This window comes from Pecten maximus, chromosome 19, assembly GCF_902652985.1.
Source record: "Pecten maximus chromosome 19, xPecMax1.1, whole genome shotgun sequence".
NCBI lineage: Eukaryota > Metazoa > Mollusca > Bivalvia > Pectinida > Pectinidae > Pecten > Pecten maximus.
In genome coordinates this window covers 20,074,401-20,100,018 of record NC_047033.1, presented here as the reverse complement: position 1 = coordinate 20,100,018, position 25,618 = coordinate 20,074,401, and the positions used below count along the sequence as shown (strand labels likewise).

Sequence of the window (25,618 nt, the reverse complement as noted above, 5' to 3'; positions counted from 1 at the left end):
GACGGTAGGGTGGTGACGGATAAGAGACGGTAGGGTGATGACGGATAAGAGACGGTATGGTGGTGACGGATAAGAGACGGTAGGGTGGTGACAGATAAGAGACGGTAGGGATGGTGACGGTGAGACGGTAGGGTGGTGACGGATAAGAGACGGTAGGGTGATGACGGATAAGAGACGGTGGGGTGGTGACGGGGAGACGGTAGGGTATTGACGGATAAGAGACGGTAGTGTGGTGACGGTGAGACGGTAGGGTGGTGACTGATGTAAGACCGTAGGGTGGTGACGGATATGAGACGATAGGATGGTGACGGATATGAGACAGTAGGATGGTGACGGGGAGACGGTAGGGTAGTGACGAATTTTAGACGGTAGGGTGGTGACGAAGAAAGAGACGGTACGGTGGTGACGGGGAGACGGTGGGGTGGTGACGGATAAGAGACGGTATGGTGGTGACGGATATGAGACGGTAGGGTGGTGACGGATATGAGACTGTAGGGTGGTGACGGATAAGAGACGGTAGGGTGGTGACGGGGAGACGGTGGGGTGGTGACGGATATGAGACGGTATGGTGGTGATGGATGTGAGACGGTATGGTGGTGATGGATGTGAGACGGTATGGTGGTGACGGATATGAGACGGTAGGGTGGTGACGGATATGAGACGGTATGGTGGTGACGGATAAGAGACGGTAGGGTAGTGACGGATGTGAGACGGTAGGGTTGTGACGGGGATGAGACGGTATGGTGCTGACGGTGAGACGGTAGGGTAGTGACGGATATGAGACGGTATGGTGGTGATGGATGTGAGACGGTATGGTGGTGACGGAGATTAGACGGTTAGCCGGGTAAGGTGGTGACGCCGTTCTGGGAGATTTCACTCCGCGAAAAAAATAAAAGATATTTGAACTCAATACGGTTCCATTTGATCGTATTTGAGATGTCAAAATTCGGGATACGACAAAATTATCCGGATAAATCAATATCTATGCATACACGTATATCTCGAAATGTACTGGTCGGTAATTTAAAGGACACAAAAGCATTTCTTGACTAAAAACAACTGTACACCAATTGAGACAAATAATGAGCAAGCACCGGATTATGTACTTACATGGTAGCTATGTGTCTAGTGTAAATTACTTTGTAAATTTCAAATATAAATGGAATTTGAACGTCCTCGTTTATTATATACCTTTTATTCAGATAACACTATATTACCTTTTACTTGACATGTACCTGTGTGAGCAAAAGGCATAAAGTTGGCAGATATTGGCGTTTAGCTGTGTGCTCAGGTAAATTAAACGCAGAACATATATATATAGGATGAATACCCAGCTCCCTTGTCAGTAAGAACAGTTAACTTAGGCCTTCGAAAAAATGACACACAAGTTTACCATAATCCCGTAAAATTAAAAAATAACAAAATTACACAGTTGGGCAATAGGTCATGAATTTATTTCTCGTCGTCAAATTAACTCTTCAAAGTTAGTAAAGTCGCGATTTAATTAAAGTACATAGCGCAGACAAGGTCATCAATCAAGCTGTCGTGTTTGAAAACAAACTTCGCCAGGTGTGTAATTAAAAGTCTTTCAAATGTTCCTTTTCAACAATCTCGAGAAGGGACGTTTAAATCAGTGCCTTCATTTGTTAATATACATGTATTTATATACATATATATGACACTCAAATAGCCGGTAATCCTTCCTTGGGGCAGGCCAAAGCGTCGTAATCGTCATTGGCAACGATAGTTGTTGAAAGCGAGACCGGATTGGGAGAAGTCGGGGTAGGTGTGTAGGTTTTACATATACTATACCTATTTATATATATATATATACCACCCTGAGGTAGAGACAGAAACCTGTAGTGAAAATACGCCGTGATTTTCTCCGCTCGACTGGAATAGAAAGGTTTTTATAAACTTCTAAAGCTACTTAACGACTTTCAGTCCGTATACAACAATAGCAGGGGTTTCCTATACCTGTTTATCTTCCTGGGACATTTCAACATTAATACCTATCTATTCCGTTTTGTGATTGTATAAGATAGTGACTACATACCGACTATGAAATGAAATCCTGAGAGTTGAGGATATTCCCCTGGATACAGGTAAGTTGTGTCAACATTCCGATAAAGTTCTAATTCTTATGGATGTACGTGTTATCATAGACAAGTCCCACATGTGATACAGGATGGTACGCAAACAAATATACATCTCCGACGATAAATCTCTGTCGTTTTACTTAACCGGTAAATGATAAAACAGTTTTAAGGAGTTATGCTACCTTCTATGATTTTTCATGTCACGAAAGAGTTCCGCGTTTAGAATATGTAAATTGTTAATCATTTGTTTTTAGTTAATGAAATTTTGACATATTTAAAGTAGCTGCATTGCATATAATTAGTAATTATTGAAAAATGCTATTTTAAGATAAATTACCCTTAAATCAAAATATCTGTAATTATGCAAGCTTAAGCAAAAGTCGTATAAGTTATGTACAACATTAAGTGTGCATTTTTGTGAGAGAGTTTTGAATATCATAATATGTTGTAAAATACAAGTCCGTGTGCAAACGTATTTAATTATCTCCAGTCGACATAGACCATGCGTATAACTATCCTATTTTATTCTGTAACGGTCACATATAACAAAACTCAGTTAAGGGGGTATGTCTGTACATTCTGTAACGATCATATATAACAAAACTCAGTTAAGGGGGTATGTCTGTACATTCTGTAACGATCACATATAACAAAACTTAGTTAAGGAGGTATGTCTGTACATTCTGTAACGATCATAATTTCAACTTGAGGGTCAGACAAAATATAACAAATCTGAGTTAAGGAGATATGTCTGTACAATCGGTAACGATCATAGGTTCAGCTTGAGGGTCAGACAGAATATAATAAAAATCTTAGTTAATGATGTATGTCTTTACATTCAGTAACGATCATAGGTTCAGCTTGAGGGTCAGACAAAATATAACAAATCTGAGTTAAGGAGATATGTCTGTACAATCGGTAACGATCATAGGTTCAGCTTGAGGGTCAGACAGAATATAACAAATCTGAGTTAAGGGGGTATGTTTGAACATTCTGTAACGATCATAGGTTCAGCTTGAGGGTCAGACAGAATATAACAAATCTGAGTTAAGGGGGTATGTTTGAACATTCTGTAACGATCATAGGTTCAGCTTGAGGGTCAGACAGAATATAACAAATCTGAGTTAAGGGGGTATGTTTGAACATTCTGTAACGATCATAGGTTCAGCTTGAGGGTCAGACAGAATATAATAAAAATCTTAGTTAATGATGTATGTCTTTACATTCAGTAACGATCATAGGTTCAGCTTGAGGGTCAGACAGAATATAACAAATCTGAGTTAAGGGGGTATGTTTGAACATTCTGTAACGATCATAGGTTCAGCTTGAGGGTCAGACAGAATATAACAAATCTACTGTAACGATAATAGGTTCAGTTTGAGGGTCAGACAAAATATGACAGAATTGAGTTAAGGAGGTATGTCAGTACACAAAATGTATATTTTAGGTACACGTTAGCCATTACGATAAAAATCTAAAAATTGATTAACATGATCAGTGAATATTTAAAACCGGACTTAAAATTAAATACTTACGGAAGTGTACGTGTACATATTGGTTCAAGTAAAGTAAATATAAACATTAATTTGTACCTAACTTCACCGCCGCGCCTGATTTACTATAGAGGGTAGATTTGTGTTTGTGCACTAAGCATGTAAAATACACAGGTAAAAAGTATATCTTTCCCGTACCTGTAGGAATGTACATGTTTCTCACAGCACGTGTTTGGTTCTCCCGTAATATTACAGTTTAAATCAATAGCTTTATCGACGAATGGTATGACATGGCCCCGTTAAATGGGCGCGACAAAATATTGAAAAAATTAAGTAGTGGATTTTTTTAAAGCTTGTTTATACTAGATTCAAATTTTATAAATTTAATGTTATAATGATAGGTATTATTATTTTAGATAAGCATCTTACCTTGACTATAAGCATGACGATTTTATTCTCACCTTTAAGCCGGATACATTATGCAGTGTTAATAATTTGAATCATTTTTACTGAAATTCATAATAGAACTAATATTGTTGCCAAAACTAAGGGTAAAATATTCACACCTTTATGGAAATAAACGATAGTCGATAGATACAGTACAGTATGAAATGGTAATACGTCTTTGTACATTCACACAAAATATTTCTCTGAGCATTTGAGTGTCTTATGAGTAAGTTCGGCTGAAACCTATACAAGGTAAGCTACAGTCAATACTCGATATTAATTGACCATTGAGAAAGAGACCAAAGTACGAGTGTCGTACCGTCTCGAGACGTCCACGAAGTAATTGATCTTCAAATGTTTAAACAACAGGCGTATGTTGATATAAACTCGTAGATTCTTATTTCACAATGTAAACAAATTCAATCGATATTAAAATAATAGACACGGACTACTTTCTGTTCCGGAATCGTGTTATAGGTTGTAGGTGTAACGAAGTTAAGATCAAGATGTTTATAAATTGACGACATTCATCAAAATAGAAAATTCTCAAAATTTACCGGCAGTAAAACTATAGTTCATTCTCAAAATGTATCGACAATAAAACTATAGTTCATTCTCAAATGTACCGACAGTTAAACTATAGTTCATTCTCAAAATGTATCGACAATAAAACTATATAGTTCATTCTCAAATTTACCGACAGTAAAGATGTAGTCCATTCTCAAATGTATCGACAGTAAAACGTTAGTTCATTCTCAAATTTACCGATAGTAAAAATATAGTTCATTCTCAAATGTATCGACAGTAAAACTATAGTTCATTCTTAAAATATACCGACAGTAAAAATATAGTTCATTCTCAAATGTACCGACTGTAAAACTATAGTTCATTCTCAAAATTTATACTGACAGTAAAACTATAGTTCATTCTCAAAATATACCGACAATAAAACTATAGTTCATTCTCAAATGTATCGACAGTTAAACTATAGTCCATTCTTAAAATATACTGACAGTAAAACTATAGTTCATTCTCAAAATATACCGACAATAAAACTATAGTTCATTCTCAAATGTATCGACAATAAAACTATAGTTCATTCTCAAATTTTACCGAGAGTTAAACTATAGTTCATTCTCAAATGTATCGACAGTAAAACTATAGTTCATTCTCAAATTTTACCGACAGTTAAACTATAGTTCATTCTCAAATGTATCGACAGTAAAACTATAGTTCATTCTCAAATTTTACCGACAGTTAAACTATAGTTCATTCTCAAATGTATCGACAGTTAAACTATAGTTCATTCTCAAATGTATCGACAATAAAACTATAGTTCATTCTCAAATGTATCGACAGTTAAACTATAGTTCATTCTCAAATGTATCGACAGTTAAACTATAGTTCATTCTCAAATTTTACCGACAGTAAAACTATAGTTCATTCTCAGCATTTACCGACAGTAAAACGTTAGTTCATTCTCAAAATTTACCGACAGTAAAACGTTAGTTCATTCTCAAAATTTACCGACGGTAAAACTAAGTTCATTCTCAAAATTTACCGACGGTAAAACCAAGTTCATTCTCAAAATTTACCGACAGTTAAACGTTAGTTCATTCTCAAAATTTACCGACGGTAAAACTATAGTTCATTCTCAAATGTATCGACAGTAAAAGTATAGTTCATTCTCAAAATTTACCGACAGTAAAACTATAGTTCATTCTCAAAATTTACAAACAGTAAAACTATAGTTCATTCTGAAAATTTACCGACAGTAAAACCAAGTTCATTCTCAAAATTTACCGACGGTAAACTATAGTTCATTCTCAAATGTATCGACGGTAAAACCAAGTTAATTCTCAAAATTTACCTACAGTAATACTAAGTTCATTCTCAAAATTTACCGACGGTAAAACCAAGTTCATTCTCAAAATTTACCGACGGTAAAACTAAGTTCATCTCACAAAATTACCGACCGGTAATATAAGTCATCTCAAAATTTACCGACGGTTAAAACCAGTTCATTCTCAAATTACCGACGTAAAACGGTTTCATCTCAAATGTATCGACAGTAAAACTATAGTTCATTCTCAAAATTTACCGACAGTAAAACTATAGTTCATTCTCAAAATTTACAAACAGTAAAACTATAGTTCATTTACAAAATTTACCGACGGTAAAACCAAGTTTATTCTCAAAATTTACCGACGGTAAAACCAAGTTCATTCTCAAAATTTACCGACAGTAAAACCAAGTTCATTCTCAAAATTTACCGACGGTAATTAAAACTAATTTCATTCTCAAATTATCGACGGTAAAAACCAAGTTCATTCTCAAAATTTACCGAAGTAAAACAAGTATTCTCAAATTTACCGACGGTAAAACTATATATAAATTTTCTGTAGTTCGTCTCCAATTGTTCCGACAGTAAATTATTAGTTCATTTACAAAATTTACCGACGGTAAAACCAAGTTCATTCTCAAAATTTACCGACGGTAAAACCAAGTTCATTCTCAAAATTTACCGACAGTAAAACCAAGTTCATTCTCAAAATTTACCGACGGTAAAACTAAGTTCATTCTCAAAATTTACCGACGATAAAACCAAGTTCATTCTCAAAATTTACCGACAGTAAAACGTTAGTTCATTCTCAAAATTTACCGACAGTAAAACTATAGTTCATTCTCAAAATTTACAAACAGTAACACTATAGTTCATTCTCAAAATTTACCGACGGTAAAACCAAGTTCATTCTCAAAATTTACCGACGGTAAAACCAAGTTCATTCTCAAAATTTACCGACGGTAAAACCAAGTTCATTCTCAAAATTTACCGACAGTAAAACCAAGTTCATTCTCAAAATTTACCGACGGTAAAACTATAGTTCTTTCTCAAATGTATCGACGGTAAAACCAAGTTCATTCTCAAAATTTACCGACGGTAAAACCAAGTTCATTCTCAAAATTTACCGACAGTAAAACCAAGTTCATTCTCAAAATTTACCGACAGTAAAACCAAGTTCATTCTCAAAATTTACCGACGGTAAAACTATATATACATTTCTGTAGTTCGTTCTCAATTGTTCCGACAGTTAAATTATAGTTCATTCTTAAATTGTTTAAATGGGAAGTTCTCAAAATATACCGACAGTTATAACAGCAAAATGTAGTCCATTCACAAATATACCGACCGTTAAACTAGTTCATTCTCAAATGTACCGACAGCTAAAATATAGTTAATTCTCAAATGTTTCAAATAGAAAGTTCTCAAAATATACCGACAGTAAAACTATACTTCATTCTCAAATGATTAATTACATGTAAAAGTTCTCAAAATGTACGTGACAAACTAAAGTCAATTTTCGAAAAATGAAACTAAAACCCCCTAAGTGTATCGAATATTAAAACTATGGTAAATTCTAAAATGAACAGAAAACCAATTATAATTTAAAGTCCTTCTCGGCTAATTTAACTGGAAAGCGTGCTCGACTATCAATTAGACTTATCTCCCCGATCGGACATGAAAAGTAACATGTATATGGTCACATGTCGAACTACGTGGGTTCCCACATTTAGGTTCCCTACATTTTCCCATCAGAGCCAGGAAGTGTGATTAATTGCAGTTTGTTATTGTTTCACATTGTTATAGATCAACAAAGATTACAGTTTTACACTTTTAAAATGGTGGTAATGGTTTGATATTTTAATCCCACTCTAAGATTACAGACATGTGTTTATTTCAGTGGCGCTATGTTCTACGATAGAACAAGGTAAGACTACAATTAATGAATCTAATTTATTTTTGATTACATTAACATTCACTTCTTTTTACTTATCAAAATAATATATTAAAATATCGTTTTCGATACTTGCAAAAAAAACAAACAAAAAAACCCCTTCTTTTCACGTGTTTGGGTGTGCAAATAAATCCTCTTCAGCACTCCCTCTTCTACTCCCACCCATTCCCATCCCCACCCCATCCCCTTCCCCGCTGCACGTGTGTGTTTGTGCATTAACAGCCGTGTACACACAGTACTAATAAACGGAACAGCTACACTGTATATCTGCAAACAACTCCAACAAACGAAACTGTCATCCAAAGATATTGTAAAGAATATCCATCTAATAATATACAGTTATCGTATGGTTGTGAGGGAAATAGCACTTTTATTGTCCCCGAGACATGAACTATTTTCCGAGGCGAAGCCGAGGGAAAAAGTTAATGTCAAGGGGAACAATAAAATTGCTATTTCCAGAAATACCCATACAATAACTGTCTTATTATACCAGCATTTAAATAATTCCATTTTTTTCCCTCTCGAACCAGTGTTCATATCGTCCACTATTCCTAATGGTTTTTCCCGAAGATAGTCTTTCAGCATGCTAACTGGCGTTTTTATTACTCGTTGTGTCTTTTTCAGAAAAAAAATCCTCCCTAGCACTTCTTCATCCAGATTATCGAAACTTGTAGATGAAGCCATTTTCCGAAATGTTTCTGTAGCAAACCGTGCCTGCTTCGACTTGGTCTCGAAAGCACTTATACAAATTGTTTAATCAGAATGAACGAAGCAAAAAAAAACAAAAAAAAACCGAGAAAACATTAATGCGCTCATTCCGGAAAAATAGCACTTTTGACTATTAACCTGGTTAATAGCATTTTAGGAGAACGTGGTTCAAATAGCATTTCTAATGTCTACTTTTTGCATAGTGTAAAATAAGGAAAGGTATAATAATTAGCGTATATACTGACTGTGTGTTTAAAAGCTTAAATAAAAGCTAGATCGCCATTATTGTTATGACGTCACAATAAAGCGGATGACGTGTAATAGCTTTCTTAGCGAGACATACGAATCTGGTAATCTACAAATGCGATTAGGTTGGACTTTTTTAAGTAATTGCCCGATTTCAAGCTTGATAACTGGCCCGAAAAGTATTTGACGTTCAGGATTTAAGGAGATTATTTATGATTAAGTGATTAATTCGTTAAAATATTAGGTCAATCACATGACGGATAAATCAGTAATTAAATAGGATTATCGGCTAACGACCGCAGATTTCTGACGCGACTGACTCAGTCAGAGGTTTATACATGTAGCATGTAGCTATGTCAGACTTCTAAAACCAAAATTAAGATTTCATTTCTCTTGACCTAACTTCTTTAGACAATATATTAAGCTATTTATAGTCGAAATGCACACAATAGTCGAGACAATATATATGATGTTACTCAGTGAATTCGCACGAGTAATATTTTTACACGTGTCATTCGTGTAATATACTTTGGAGCGTTTTTCATTGGCTGTGCCGGTCAGAAATCCATTATTACGTCATAATATGGACAATGACGTGGCGTCATGATATGGACAATGACGTGACGTCATGATATGGATAATGGCGTGACGTCATGATATGGACAATGACGTGACGTCATGATATGGATAACGTCATGAATTGCAGCAAATGGCACAACAAAATGCATGGTTATCTCCGTTTTATTAAGTCCTCAACATTTTACTTTAAAACATAAGTTTTGTGATAAAAAGTATCAATAAACTGTGTTCATTTCATATAAGATTTTATGAAACGTGCCTTAGAGGTTTTTTTACAGTTTGAATTTTGGCGAACATAGCAGAGCAAAAATTAAAATTCTTAAAATCACTGTTAAATGAAAATTCACTTTAGATCCTGTATATATGTGTGTCGTAACTTTAAGTAGCACTAACATGTAAAATAACAAACCCAGGAAAATTGTATGTAATTGTTTACAATAGAAACATAAAAGTCTTCGGTTATTCGATGAAAGAAATATTGTGTTTCACTTTCAACGGGCAAGGCTATATTGTATGTAGATAACACAAAAACATATTTGGAAATTCCAACAACACTGCTTCATGGTATTTAACATATTGAAATACATTGACGGAGGTTTGTAATTAAGCATAGGGACCTGACAAATTTCCGACCATATGGTCCGTATAATGTACATTATAATAATTATATAAACATGCTATTGGGTTAGGAATTAGTGACAAGTCCCTGTGTCTATATCGAATTATGCAACATTCCTTACGAGACTTCCAACCTTATATAGGACGGTAGTAAGATGACTTTTATACTAATGGCGTAGATTATTGTGGCATGTCTTTTTTTTTTCAAAATTGATCCCTAATCTGAGTGAGAGCAAACAGTGAACCTCTATGTGTTTTTGTTTTGCCTCATCTTGAACAAAAACATGTACCGGTCACATTGTATTTTCTCATAGGTTGGTTGTTTTACACAAACAAACAAACAAAAATTTTGTGTCGACCACACAAAATTAAATTAGGTATTTCTGGAATAGCAAAATGTTTCATAATATTCAAATTTGCTTTATTTTCTGTTCACGTTTTTTAATTAAAAAGTAAATACCTTCCATTGACTGTGCCAGGTGAAGATTCTTGCCAGACAGTTAAATAGCTCAGCTGGAGTTAATAACAGTAAAATTGGCTAAGTAACCCTGAGTGGGTCTGGACCCCACACAGGGATTCGCCCACTCATGCAATATTTGTCCTTGTTGTCGTCATTCTGCAGTAATTGTCTTGTCTACAAGGGACAGTGAGATCCTCGTGATTTTTAATCTTTCAAGCTCAATACGACGTGGAACACGATTATAAGTCGAAATGGATTCATTCCGGACCGCCGGTTTCCTTTATTAGAAACATTGTATTTATGTTTGGCACAGAGAGAGAACTTTGTCCTCGATATTGAATTAATCTTTTTTATACTAGAAAATAGCAATGGTATTTGATCTTACAATCCTTTTCGCCCTACACCTCTATACTCTGCTCTAAATATAAAGAAAATATATATGATAGATATATGATATTCTTATTTTAATAATTTACACTGTAAGAGATCTCGTGACTTGCCTACCTCATTAACTTGTATTACACGAATTAAATAACATTTTTGCTCTATGATGGAAATTTGGTAATTTTTCAAACCTTCACGTGACGATTCGTTGAAACTAAATGCATGGCATAATATTTCAAAAATCGATAATTTGTTTCGCTCACCTTTTCAGCAATAACTCATTTAAATTAATTTTTTGATTAAATATCGCTACTTTGGTCTTGTAGCTGTATAGATTTTAATTTTGCATTTTTAACTGGAATGATGTCATTAATATTGCATTTTAAAGCTATTGAAAACACATTTCTAATACATTGTATATAATTCTGTTCACGTTATTTATATAAGATATTGAATTTTGCCTTTATTGATCAAATTTTCAAAGTCAAAATTACGACCCAGACATGAACAATGGCCGCTATACGTATGCATTATATATGAGGTGAAATGTCGATAATATTCGTGTGGCGATCAATCCCAGCATGGCGCTGTATATTTACTGAGCTTTCTCACAGAACGTCAATACTCACCTAATAAAGCCTCTCGGCTTGTCATCTTGAATGGTTTAAAGGAATACAAAATGACGATAGTTCAACACTTAACACCAAAAACATATATTTCATACTGTTGAAGATTTAAAATCAACCCTATAGAGTCATCTCCATAAAATGAACATTTAAATATTTAAAATCAACCGTAGTGAATGATCTCCACGATATCAACACTTAAAAAATTAAAATACATTTAAAGATGTCTCTATTAGTTATCGATTTGATTTATTCAAAGACATATATCTATTACGTTTAAAGAAGTATGTGTAATAGGATTCAATCAAATTTTAAACCCCGAATTTAATGTTTAAAATATCAAATTTTGCCATTTTTTAAAACCGAGAATGACAATTTAGGCAGTGAATCCGTTTCAATTGAAGAGAGGTTATACATCAATTTATTTTCCAAATGTATTAAGGTTAAAGGGGACCTATTCTCGATACTCCAGGGGTTGTGATCACATACGCTCTCTTCAGAAGATCGTTACCTCTGGAGTATCGTGGGTGTAGACGATTTTACTGGTGTGTTTATGCCAGACGAATCGAACAATATGATATTTCGAGAGTGTTAAGCGAGTGTTTGATGAGCTTGAATAAACAACATTACGAATTATTAGAAATCAAAACCCTTAACAAGATAAACTACATGTTCACACATAAGTAAATCGCGAAACTCACTAGGCTTTTTGTATACGCCATTTATTAAAACAACATTACAGGAAAATTGGTATAAATTGGTATAAATGAAATAGATTAAATGTTTGACCCCAGAATGGTGGCGATGTTATAAAACACTTTCACATCCCATTGTAACACAGTTTGTGTTTTACGGTTACCCCGCTCGCCATAATCGATGTTTAGATCCCCGATTGATTTTATGACGAGTGGCATGAAACACTTGGTATGTGGCTGCCGTGTCGCGGCGAGACATTTGAGAGTGATAGCGATTAATATGTCAGGTGATCGTACAAAATTGATCGGAACAAGTTTCCGGATATAACCAACCGTTAGATCAAACATCCCGCGGGTCTGTAGACATAACACGTCGACATCTATATTACAAAAGGTGACTAATTATGCGATCTACCTGAACAGGTAAGCGAGGAAAACTTTCCAATTAATGTTGATTGCTGGGTAGCGACACACTTCTACAATATGGTTAACAGACGTTGATGGATGCATTAACAGCCAGTGATATCATACGGAGGGCGTGGGGCCTTTATAACGGTGTCTAGGAAAAAGCCAAAAGCAAACAAGGATTATTAATTAAATTGAAAGGTAAGTCTGGGTTCGAAAACTAGGAACGATGTTGCATTTGTGTTGCGTATGTTCCTGTCAGCATCAACATACAAGAAGGGGCCTTTTAAGAATTAGAAAAGGTCGAAATAGCTCAAGGATTTTGTTGAGTGGATTCATGGAACGGAATTTGTCAGATTTTAGGTAAGACTGAATTGAAAACTTGATTATCTTTTTAGCAAATTTAGGAGTTGATGTCATCGAGCAGCTAGACAATGATCTCTGTTGCAATATAAATATATCTTATTCTATCGAATAGGTGAAATATTGGTGCAACTTGGACTTCTCTGTCGGCGTAAGTAGATTAACGTTTGTATGAATACTATGAGGTTGAGCAGGTAATTAGTTGAGTTGCCTTGGAAAGAAAGCATGAACCAATTAGAATAAAGGTGAGATATTAAATGTAAGACCCTAGAGGAGTTCCGGAAAAGTCATTCTCGGCTGTCAAGCTATCGATATACCATACTACAATTTAGAAGACAGTATGAAACGAATGGAAGTAATTCTGATAGATCAGAATGGGAAAATTAAGCATCTGTTGCTATACAACTCGGAATACTTCGGCCGATTCTCTATCAGAAAGTACGGAATCAGCAGTGTAGTTACGAATGTCGCTATACCTGCCATGTAAATCTTGGTCAAATCCAAGTAATGCCGCTTTCTCAAAATGGGAATCAGGGTAGCACCACATATAAGGTTATCCTGAAATCGTGCCACAGTGGTACTAGTACCGACAGTTCGACATGTGTTTGATAGAGTGTACTTTCAGTGCATTACGCATATGGCATGTTTGTCGGCCTCTTTGCTGTGTTTATCATAGAGCGCAATATTAATTTTATATAAAACACTGTCTCCGCTAGGGATCGAACTCGGAACCTCTGGCTTACTAGTCTTACGCTCAACCGACTCGGGCTTTTCCGTCATATCTCCGGGTGAGTCGGCACTAATTCCGGGCTTTGACGGAATTGGCCTAGATGTTCAGATCGATTCCGTGTTTTCACGGAGTTGGCCATGATGGTGCGATTAAAGGTTCATTGAAATATATATGTATAGATACATGTATATATACTCTTTTAGAAGCCCTCTTTGTAGAATAAGACCACACGATTTATTTACAGGCCTAGTTAAAACCCTTTGATCTTTTTATCACTACAACGCAAATATGAAATACATAAAGGATTGCCAAGTCGTCGATGAATTTAAAGCTATGAAAGGTCAACATATCGCCTTGATAAACAGGTGACACTGTTTTGTAACAGTAGTGCAATCTAGGGTTTTGTTAGAGACACTCTATTGAACTAGAATTGTACCGTCGCGCTCCAACAAAATCAAATGGTAGATATTTATAAATAGGTTTAAAACTAATTCGAAATAGAATAGACAAATACATACGATGTACCGTGTCAGTGTTTATAAATGTACAGATATATTATCTGTCGATCACTCGCTGAAGTTTTCAGAAGTTGAGATATTCTTAAACTGAAATCTCACACTTTTTATACAATAACAAACTCCAAGTAATTACCGTCGTGTACACTGACTGCTCATTTAGGAACTGTGGTTTATTGAGCGCACGCTTATCACTAGAGATATATATGAGATACAGTTTTAAAGAGGTTAGGGGTCGGGATAGGAGTTAATTAGAGTGTTAACACTATCACTCTAGAGGACCATGTACAAGTCAGAAGACTGGCTGGACATCTAGGCACGCACCCGCATTTGAACACTTTGAACACTCGACGCGGTCGTACGATATACTTAGCGTACAACAATTGGAAATAGGTCAGGACTGTGGATAATACGATTAATCGGGCACTACTGTTATTGGTGTATATATAAAAAACATGAGGAATAAAGAGAAAAATGGCTAGGTTTAGATTCAAGTAACCCAAAAGATATATGTAGTTTTTCGTTGTTGGCTCACCAGTTAAACCTCGAGTTGTTATTCTTGGTCAGTTAACCAATAAAATCTCGAGTAGTAATCCAAAGTAATCCAATCAGTAAAATCTCGAGTAGTAATCCATAGTAATCCAACCAGTAAAATCACGAGAATTATGCGGAGCTGAGAAAACCATCGAGTAAAAAAAACAAAACACTATCGACATGGCACAAAAAGAATAAACCCAGGTGTTCCGGGTGGTAAGCGTCTCGAGCAATATCACTCTGGTTGATAGGACTAGCTAACCACTTAACCTTCTAGTCACAGCTTCTTTAAAGTCCCTTACATTGAAAACTTCCTCAGGAAAGCATTCAGTAGAATTAAAGGAATTCCTTAGATCGTTGATCAAACCGGGGCCTGGTAATTTAGACTCAAACCCATTCATTGCATGGGTCTTAGTTAACGTAAAAGACAAGAAGAACGTTTCCTGGAACTTTATTTCATTGTCGATAGGCTGTGTACAAACGCGAACAAGTTGAATTTTTTTTTTTTATATTCTAGTGCAGGATGTGTTTGACCTCAACGGTCCTCTGAGTTTAGATTTATTTAGGTGGATTTGATTCCCGTGACCTTGAATTTGAGGTCAATGTCGTTCACCCCAGCATGCTAAAGACCCAATATCAGATTTCTGGACCTCTTGCTTAGTGAAAAGAAGCTATTTAGATATTTTAGTATACTTGACCCCTGTGACCTTGAATGAAGGTCAAGGTAATTCATTTGAACAATCTTGATAGTCCTTCACTAAAGCATGCTATAGGGCCAATATCAGGTCCCAATGTCTCTTGGTTATTGAGAAGACGTCGAAAATGTAAATTGTTTATGATCGTCTCTGGTGACCTAAAATCTTTGACCGACTTCACAATCAAGAGTACCTGTGTTTTAGTATACCGTCCCAGGGTGTGTGTACTGTATATAGACAAGAAAGATACAATCATGGCCATGACTATATATAACATAAAGGTTTCTCGAAATGTTTAAGAACACACAAGATATGTTCAGTATAACTACCAGTCAAGATGAAGAGGTACACAGCTCAGAAAATGCACGTGGTCGTTATGAAAAGGACACGCAGGCGTGTACGGTATCGGATGCAGGAGAATGAATTGATTGTGTCCGATCCGATTAAAGAGTAAGTTATATATATTGAGTACCGAGCGAGGCTGGATTTGGTTTTCAAGTTTGCGAACGCAGACGAAGGTCGGGCAACTTCGCTAGCCAAGGGTGTTCAATACGTTACTCCCCTTTTCAAAAGGAGAGTATCGTATTGAACACCATTGGCTAGCGAAGTTGGCGAAGGGAGCTAGATAAGATTGAAGTTCGCTAAAGGCGTAAACGCCTATCAGGACAGTCCAGTGTACAGAAAATGTCCATCGTTCTTATCGTGTATATAAGTACTCTATTTGTTATATTTATACATAGTATATCAAAATTTGAACATACCGGAGGATCGTGGCATTTATCCGGTCATAAACGCAATCTGATCAGCTTCTTTTTGATAATTTAACATACATGGAAAAGGCAAAACATTCAGGTGACGCAGAGTTGTTTAAGAAATATTGAGTTAAATTCCATGTCGCAAACACAAGAGAACATTTATATTAAATCTATATCAGAAATTTGATTTATATTGTAAATACGTGTACACGGAAGCGGCTTTAGAATGCTGTGTTGTATATTTGTTTTGGCTTTCCCGGTGAACATGTAATCCTATAGCGGCTTCATGTCCAGTATTTGCTGTTGCGAGTTTCACAATGTAGATTTTAACATGTCATCTCATTATTTATAATCGTGATTGTTTGCCATCCTTTATTATTTGTTATGGGTCACAGATTTATTTTGTTCCCATTCAGTGATATCACTTAGAAGTTTGAATAAGTAATATCACTCATTTATATAACCGTTTTCTTTTTCATTTGTAAAATTTGTTCACAGAACAGATTACCATTCTTATTTTTGTGAGCGATATCATATAACTCAAACGGCTAAGTGACATCACTAAATGGCAATATGTAAAACGGCGCCCCGTAATTTTGATAATTTGACTTTAAAAGTCTTTATATTATGTCGTTCCAGAATCCGTCCGAGGAAAATGAGTTTCATGTACTACAGACAGAAGGAACCCAAACCCAAGACAATACCGGCATATGGTTTCGAGAAAAAGAAGGCATCGGAGGTTCGAGATATCACAGAACGTCTAAGTCGGCCGACGTATAATCGGCGACTGTCGGCCGACGAGCCAACACACTTGTATAATTTCGACAAAAGTCGGGAAAGTAGTGCTTTACGAAATCGTACGCCGTCTTCATGTGGGCGACGTTCGGCACTCAGCTCGAGTGACCGTCAGCGAAGTGCTACGCGTCGTCTCACGGATCGGGAAATGCAAAGACTCATACGGCGACTCCAAAGGCCTACCGAAAGCTATGTAATAGCCACGACAGAACAAATGGACGAACCACAAGGTCGTATCTCTCGGACACCGATCGCGGAGGAACAAATAGCAAAGACGGTGAGGCGGCTTCGACGTCCGACTACAGCAACTATGGCTAAGGATATCAACGAATGTCATTTGTGTTTTGAACATGAAAATAAAAAATCTACGGATCCTCCCGATGCGTTCGATTACGATTATATAATGGATAAATCCCTTCCACCAGAGGAACTAGACTATATCGTCAGTCGCATGCGCGTGCAGACATGTTCAAGTGCGCATGGGCGTCGTTGTGCGAAGACACCAGCAACTGCATATTTCGACGAAGTGAAAGCGCGGGAAAATCTCCCATTACTCAGTGGTCTGGCTCGAAGTAAAAACGTGAAAGACATCACCAACAGACTCCACCCAAAGCCTCGTTATCGTTTAGTGCCGTCAGCGACACCTATCACTGTTTATTAGCATCGTTCGTATTCGACAAATTCAATAAGTGTTGAAATTTAGTTTTTATAGATTCATCAAGTCTACGATACCACGGTCGTTGAAATTTACTAATATTTTATTGTTTAAGAATTGTTCCGATATTCTTTCTTTATTAAAGAATTTACTAGCGATTTTAACATTATTTTCTCGGTTAATATTTTATAAGATAGTAAAGGGTTAATACAAAATGTATATTGAAACTTTGACTACTGGTATATTGTTTTGTGTTTTTGTTGCTGTTTTTTTTTTCGTTCGTAGTTTGCCCTCGTTCTTTCGTTTTTGGCTTAGAATTAGTTATGATTTCCATTTGACGTTGCTATTTTCTTTTGTTTTTCTTACTAACTAGAAACCGATATAACGTGGGCAATGCACGAGCAAAAATGGATGTACATGGAGACCCATGGAAAAAGTTTAAGAATAAGAGCCCAATTGTTAAAAAGGTGATTAGGCTAATCACAGTTTAACAACAATTTTAAATCATCGACGAGTCATTTCTGGTAAAACTAATTTGACAAAATTTTACAAAATGCTTTAGCATTTTTCAGTCTCTTTCTACCTGCCTGTATTAACAAATATAATCACACAGGTTTTGAAGTAAAGGAGAAATGAGATTTTCACTGATCAAATGATTAAGCTAATCTCCTTTCGAACAACTGAGTCCAGGATGTTATAGAGGAGTAAACATCTACTTTCTTCATCGACGACGATCCGTCATGTAAATATAAGTCAGGTCCAAGTGATGTCACGTTCTCAAATTGAGGATTGGGGTTATCGCTTGGACGTAATGCAACGCACGTGCTGCATGACAACATCAAGTACTTCCAGCGTTTGTGGTGTCTCTTTCAGTTGACTTAACGAAATGTTCCTTTTTTTAAAAAGATATCTTGGAACCAACAATCATTATTAGTACCTTACCCTTTCACCTTTTCTCGTTTATCACTACTTTTGTTAAAATGACCTATAAAGGTTGAAGTACCAACTTGGGCAAGATCTACCTATAGTTTTTTTAAGAAACAGCCTAACAATAACAACAATCAACTGTCAAAATCAAAGACGGCTGCTTACCAGCCAATTTGTTTCCATGGTGCTAGTATGTTATAAGCATTTTAAAACCATCATGATAGTCTCATAATTGAGAACATGTACTAGATAGCAGCTAATGCTAAGAAAAGACAAGTAAATTGACTTCACAAAATGGATATCTTTCCATTTCCCTGATCCATCACTGACGGCTAGTTCAAACTCAGAAATGTGGTAATGTATCTCGTGTTGTTCTACAACCCTGGCATGCCTTTGGTCAAATATCAGAACACTGTGCTTCTTTGTTATTCAAAAAGTTTTTTTTTAAATGTTTTAAAAACATCTGTGATTTTTGAAAAGATTTTGAGTCACTTGCACATTGCTGACCACAGCCATCTTGGTCATAAAAAACCACAGATGTTTACTGGAAGAGGTAAAACGTAAACAACTTTTATATCAATCTCATTTGAATGTGACAAAATCGCCCCGATGTTAATACAACATATTTCGATTTTCATGACACCCTTACATGATTCACAGGCATTTGTATATATGAATAATTAATACTAGGTATTCTTTTATTCTCATTCAATTTATAACAACAAGAGCCTGTGTCCTTACTGACTATTATCTAAAATACAACAACTCCTCAGTATCTATGATATCTTTTATCATCCATTTTATATGCAATTAAAACACATTACAACATGGAAAAAGTTCAACATCTTGGCATGTAAGTATTGACAAAATTTCCTATATTTCATTTTGAACAAAAAGAGCTGGAAATTGCTACCTGCAGAGGTAAATCACATGTAAAGCAGGAATAGTAAGGCTCAAAAAGCTTACCAAACACAGGATTGTACAGGGTCTTCAACATCAAACTTATCAAACTTAAGGAGTATGCTACCTTCCATATTACCTATAATCGATGAAAGAGTTATTTCCCTTTGAACGTTTTATCACCTTTACCTCAATGTATGCAGTTTGGCTGTTTTTTATTGTCGAAATCAATTAAACAGCACAAATTATGGAAGCATATCTAACACATTATCTTTAATTTCTGTAAGAGTTATTTCCCTTTAACATAATTAAACTGGTTTCATTTTCTTTCAAAATATTAATATACAGTACCGGTATATATGTAGTATCAGAGTTTTGTTGCCAATTGAGGAAGTGGTCAAAACAAAGGAGTTATGCTACCTTACAGATTGCCTTTAATTGTTGTAAGAGTTATTGCCTTTGAAACAAAACATTTATCTTAAATTCATAATTATCAACCAGTTTCTTTCCCCCCACAAAAGTTTATATATACATTATCAATGTTTGTCGCCAATTGATTAAATGGCCAAGCTTTAAGAGGTATGCAACCTTACATACTGTGATTCAGATTGTGTTATCTCCCCTTACCAAAATCACCGAGACTTGGTACAAAATCCAAATCCAAGGTCCATACATTGAAAAATTGAAATTGGATCATGGATTAAAGATTCTGTGTCAAGAATTACCTTGAATGTAATAGTGAACTTGCTTAATTTACAAATTTGTCTTTCATTTACAAATCATGATATGGCGGTGATTGTGTGTTTAAGTGAAGTTTATTTATTAGAAGAGCAATAGGCCATATTTGTTTACTTGATACCCTTTAAGGGTAAATGAACACTATCATACAGCACTACTATAGTAAGGGTCAAGACATCATTTGATAAATACACTAACTGGGAAAGACCACCTACATTTACTTTTATTGCCATGAGCATATTAAATATACAAAATGCATTCTCTGCTGCCAGACATCTCAAAATGAAATTCCAGATGAATTACGTCCATCTGACATTATAGTCGCAAATCAGAGTTATCCTCCCTTGTGTTGACTTAACATACAAACAGTTACTGAAAATATAATTACATGTATATATGTATTACGTATCCCTCAATGATTAAGGGGCCATCTCCATATGAATGAATTAAATGTTTGAACTGTTACGGACATCTCTAAACCATTTTTCTAATGAAGAACAGAATATGTATTATACATTATATACATTTTTTTTCAACACAAGTTTGCATCAATATAAATAAGTATATCCGTTGAAAGTTTACAGGCCATTAAATTATTACCGAACATTGTCCTAATTATCAATTAAAATCCTAGCTACTGATGTGATGCACATGGAGTCAAAAAGCATGCTGCCTATATATAAATTTATTTATAATGATGGGGAATAGAGAATTTGTAAATAATTTCTATGCTAACCTCGACTACGAGTCCTGAAAAAGTTGTCAACTTCAGTTCTAAAATGGCGATTAAATAAAGTTATTTATGGGTTGTTCTGTTAAAACATGTAACCCAAAGAAGACTCGAGGTTTGTCAAACAGGAACCACGACAGATAATTACATATACCAACTGGTACACATAAGCTGCACATCTTGAGAAGCCACCATGCAGAGAATTCTCTTATTTCTGAAGTCCCCATAATATGAAATATTATTCCATTAGCTGTTAAAAATGCAATATAAGTGTAAATTTCATAAAATATTCTTATCGTGAAATTTTCCTTATCAACATTCCAATTCTGTACATAAGATGTACATGCATATTACCTTGGTTCATCTTTTGATATGAAAACTACAAATCAAACAAAAATTCAAAATTTTGATCAGTACATAACTCCATTCATGATCCTACAGCAGTAAGCAGTACAATACTGTTGGGGTTTTGTTTTCCACCATAATGTATTCACATAAACTAAGTAAGAACACAAAAAACACACGCTTCTTCGGATAACTTCTATCATACCAATTCATGTACATATAATGTATATATCATGTAAACAACATCTGGTATACTGTAAACTCCCACAAAGTCATCACTAGTCATACTGCCCTAATATGTAATCAAGACTTTCGTTTGGAGAATTCCTTTTGTAACAAACATATCATGGAATAATCCATCCATTCACCTCTGCCTGGGATCAAGGACCACTACTGCACCAATATCAAGTTTTTATTACATTAAGAAACATCAAAACTTTTCTAAAATCTTCTCTTTTCAACACATTATGCACATTTATGATACAAACACAGTGCTGAACTGGTACCTTTAAATGGGTGGTCGGGTGGCACAGTGGTAACACACTTGCCTTTCACCTAGGTGGTCAGGGTTCGATTCCCAGATCGGACATGAGTATGGGGTCGTCTGCCCGACCTCGTGAGTTTTCCCCGGGTACTGGGTATTGTTGTAAAATAAATAAAGTTTACTTTTTTCACCTTTGAACAATATACCTAAAAATATTGATTTTTAACAGAAGGGAGGCAATCCAATTTGCATCCCATTACCATGGCCACCCTTGACAGAGAATGGGATATAAACTTGTGTTGTCTACACTACTATTATAAAATTCAGTCGCGGTTTTTCAGTTCATCGGAATTATTGCGTTTTATAATATCTTCTTTTGAAAAATATAATTGATGGCAATTTTTCATTAAAACATGAATTTTGTAGGATATTTTAAGCTGTAAACCAATCAAGATCTAACTGTTCTGTTTTCACATCGTTAACAACTTAGGAAAAGAAACAGTTTTTAAACCAGACAAAAATCTTATTGTCAGCATGCAGAAAAGTGCTAGAATTTCCCAATGTAAAACCAACTTACTAAAATATACACCACCTTCAGAGTTCCAAGGTTCTAGGTTCAAAGTTTGGTATGGAGGTTCCATTGTCTGCGTATATATGGTTACATTAATTTTGTTGCCCATATATATAACCAAACAACAGAGCCAAAATCTTTGAAAAAAAGGAGGAAGAAGAATTGTTGATGGCACTGCATTGATACACAGGGACTTGTAACAAATTCTATGTATATATATGCTACCTGTAATACATAAATATGGACTATGGACTGCGAAATCAAATTTGAGACAAGTCCCTGTGGGTCAATAAATTAAAATTGAAAGAGCTTAGTTGAAACTCCTGTCTACAAATACTGAGTTCAAATCTTACTTAAGTTGTAGCACTTTTGATTTATTGCTGCAAATATACAAATTGCTTTTTGTAATTTAATGTAACAGGAGTTGACAAAAGACAACATAGCTCTCCGAGTGGGTTGAAATTTGAAATAAGTTTTTCAGAAGTAGGTCAAAGTTCATGCCGGGTCAAGGTCAGCAGGTCCACATATGCAGTACCAACGGAAAGACCTTGTCACAAGGTGCACACATGTCAAATATACATGCCCCATCTCATATGGTTAACATATACAATACTGTGGCTAAGGTCAAAGATTTTTATAAGCAGGTGAAAGGTCACCGACAAGCTCAGCAGGTCTGACCACAAATATAGTACAGATGGAAAGACCTTGTCATCAAATACCTACTAAGCTGTAACTTCATTAGTATTGACACAACACTGTTTTATAAAAACTTAAACCTCGCTATCTATGGATGATGCCGACGCCAGGGTACAGCAATAGGTCCCCTGGACTTTGTCCCGACAAGCCAAAAATAAGGATATAAGTATTTGATTTGGTTTCTTGGAACATATCCTTTAAATAGCCAAGGTCAATTAAGAAGAGGTACTGACCCATAAACTTAAAATCATATGTATAACCAGTGGTTTAGTGCAGACTTGCATGACAGTGTGCTTAATGTGAAATCCTTTCCAGATCAGTTGTCTTACCTTGATAATTATTGTAAGACACAGTCTTGGTAAAAAAAAAAAATCATATTTCTGATATAAGGAATTACTTAACTGACATCAAGTGCAACATCGAGAAAGTTTAGATACTCATGTTTCTTGACCTTGATGACATGACCTTGACATAGGATACAGTATGACCTTTGATCAAGGTCACCAGATTATTTAGTACAGATATACCTTAATCTATCTAAAATGAAGAGTTATGACCAATACATAATTCTAATACAGCACAATGTGTTGAATTAGTCAGTTTAAGAACGAGGTGACTGAAAATGAGACTTGTACTTCAATATGTACAACTTATCTTCCCTTATTTAAAATTTCTTCAGTTCTTACTTATCTATTGATTAGTATAGTCAGATTGTTACTGGCTTTTAGCGGTAAACTTGTATTCAAAAGCTGTCAATGTAAAAAATGGACAGGTTGGTGGATACAACCAACTGAACAAACTCAAAAGTAAGCGGACCGGACATGCTGTCAAAACTTATATATACAGGAAGGATGAGCATATAACATATTAAACTAGCTTCATAAGAATTCAATATTTCCATTATTAGCGCCGATGGTGTAGGAAACACTAGGCAATATCTCTGGACACACTGATCAACAAGCTGGCCATATACAAATGTTTGACCATAGATATCAAAATTATTAGACTTTCAATCGAACAAGTCATTACATTAAGTGAAGCATTTGTCTTTCTTGAAAAAAAAATATCAAAAAATCAAAAAGGCAGAAACTCTTCAGATATTCTGAATGAGGTTTGCGTGATAAAGATACAGAAATCATTATACAACCAATGTACCTCATACAGTTTAAAGGAAGATAAAAAATTGAATTTGCAATTTTTATCATGCAGAAAAATGAAATCTGTAAAAGGAAAGAATAGATATTTTGACAAAATAGGCATTTACCTACAATTGTACAGTAACACCACTTCAATGACTGGTATTATAAAGCAACATTTCTTTTCAAATTTTTATAAGTCAATTCTGTTGGTTTTTAATGTGTATATTATATTGTGTGCAAAACGGTATTATTGAAACAATACATTTCTAATTAATTTGTGGAGTATTCTAAAATCAAAAATATTACAGATCAGAAAAAAAGAATGGAATAACATGTAGTTGAATAATTTTTTTTGTCATCTGCTTAGTTTGAAGCAATATACATGTACAGAAGTACCATAAGATTAAAGCCCTTTAAGAAAACAACCAAACACATTTTGCCAAAACAACTTAAACCACATCATGCCTCTGTATGGGTAGAAGACTACAGCTACTTTCTAATACCATTAAAACACTGTACTCCACGTATGCAAAAAGGAATACAAAGACTTCATCACCATAAAAAAGGGAAAAATCAATTTCGACATCATTTAAGTAAAATTTACTGTCAAGTAAAAAAAATTGGGAAACTTTGCAGAATACAGGATTATTCATTTTTACCTAATAAATCAAGTCGGATAATGTAATGGTTTCACCACACATCAATGAAGAACTGCACATGCCCATGGGCACAAAATAACATATTTTGATGAATAATACACTAAAGTAAAATCATTGCTTGTATCCTACTTGGCATCTTCTCCAGAAGGTACCACCTGTTCACTAGAATCAGGGGAGGGAACTCCTCCTTCCTTGGTTTGCGACGTCTGACCTTCCAATTCAACATTTTCCTTTAATTCAGGTTCTTGTTTCACTGTGTGTAATTTCTCACTTGTTAATTCTGATGGTGCAACCTGACCTTCACTAGATTCTAAATTACTAACGTCCGTTTCAAATTTTACGTATTTTAATGATGAATCTTCTTGACTTTGATTTACAATGTTTTGTGTCTCTTGATTTTTATTTTCAACACTCTGCGTGTCAGAATTTTCTGTAGTATGATTTTCATTCATTTGTTGCGGCATATGATGATTTTCTATAGAATAACTTGCTAGGTTGTTTTCATTCACAGGTTCTTCCGGGTGATTCTGTACAAGCCTTTCTTCATCTATTTGTTCATTAACTGAATATTTTGTATCCACATTTTCTGCCAATTGATCTTGAGCCTGATATTTTGTTCTATCAATTTCTCCTAACGGATCTTCATCCATGTAATCTTCTTCATCATCTTCTACGTACTCCTCAGACCTAGCATCAGAGTAGTCGGGACTGCTCGGACTTCCAGGTGACTTTTCTAAATCTTGCGTGCTCTCAAATTCGCTCTGAGAATCTGTTTTCTTCACAGCCTAGAAAAAGGAAATAAAATACCTGTAAAATAATCTGCGACAAAG

General features: G+C 35.2%; 2 protein-coding genes across 6 annotated transcripts in view; one reads left to right on the top strand and one right to left on the bottom strand.

Annotated features, from left to right (window-relative positions):
- Nucleotides 1-1,749: 1,749 nt before the first annotated feature.
- Nucleotides 1,750-17,832, top strand: LOC117317256. 5 transcript variants are annotated; one of them, XM_033871990.1, is made up of 4 exons: nt 1,824-2,105; nt 7,783-7,809; nt 12,576-12,758; nt 16,789-17,832. In XM_033871990.1, the coding sequence occupies exon 4, from the start codon at nt 16,805-16,807 to the stop codon at nt 17,603-17,605; it is 801 nt and encodes a 266-aa protein (XP_033727881.1). In that variant the 5' UTR covers nt 1,824-2,105; nt 7,783-7,809; nt 12,576-12,758; nt 16,789-16,804; the 3' UTR covers nt 17,606-17,832. The 5 variants fall into 5 exon arrangements, with proteins under 5 accessions (XP_033727880.1, XP_033727882.1, XP_033727881.1 ...); XM_033871988.1 differs by lacking the exon at nt 12,576-12,758; XM_033871989.1 differs by lacking the exons at nt 7,783-7,809; nt 12,576-12,758 and having other exon boundaries at nt 1,750-2,105.
- A 1,467-nt stretch (nt 17,833-19,299) lies between these two features.
- Nucleotides 19,300-25,618, bottom strand: part of LOC117317255 (protein CASC3-like) — a 28,299-nt gene continuing 21,980 nt past the window's right edge. Inside the window, exon 12 of the mRNA XM_033871986.1 lies at nt 19,300-25,573. Coding sequence (XP_033727877.1) covers nt 24,914-25,573 — 660 coding nt within the window. The 3' untranslated portion in view covers nt 19,300-24,913. The remainder of the gene's footprint in view (nt 25,574-25,618) is intronic.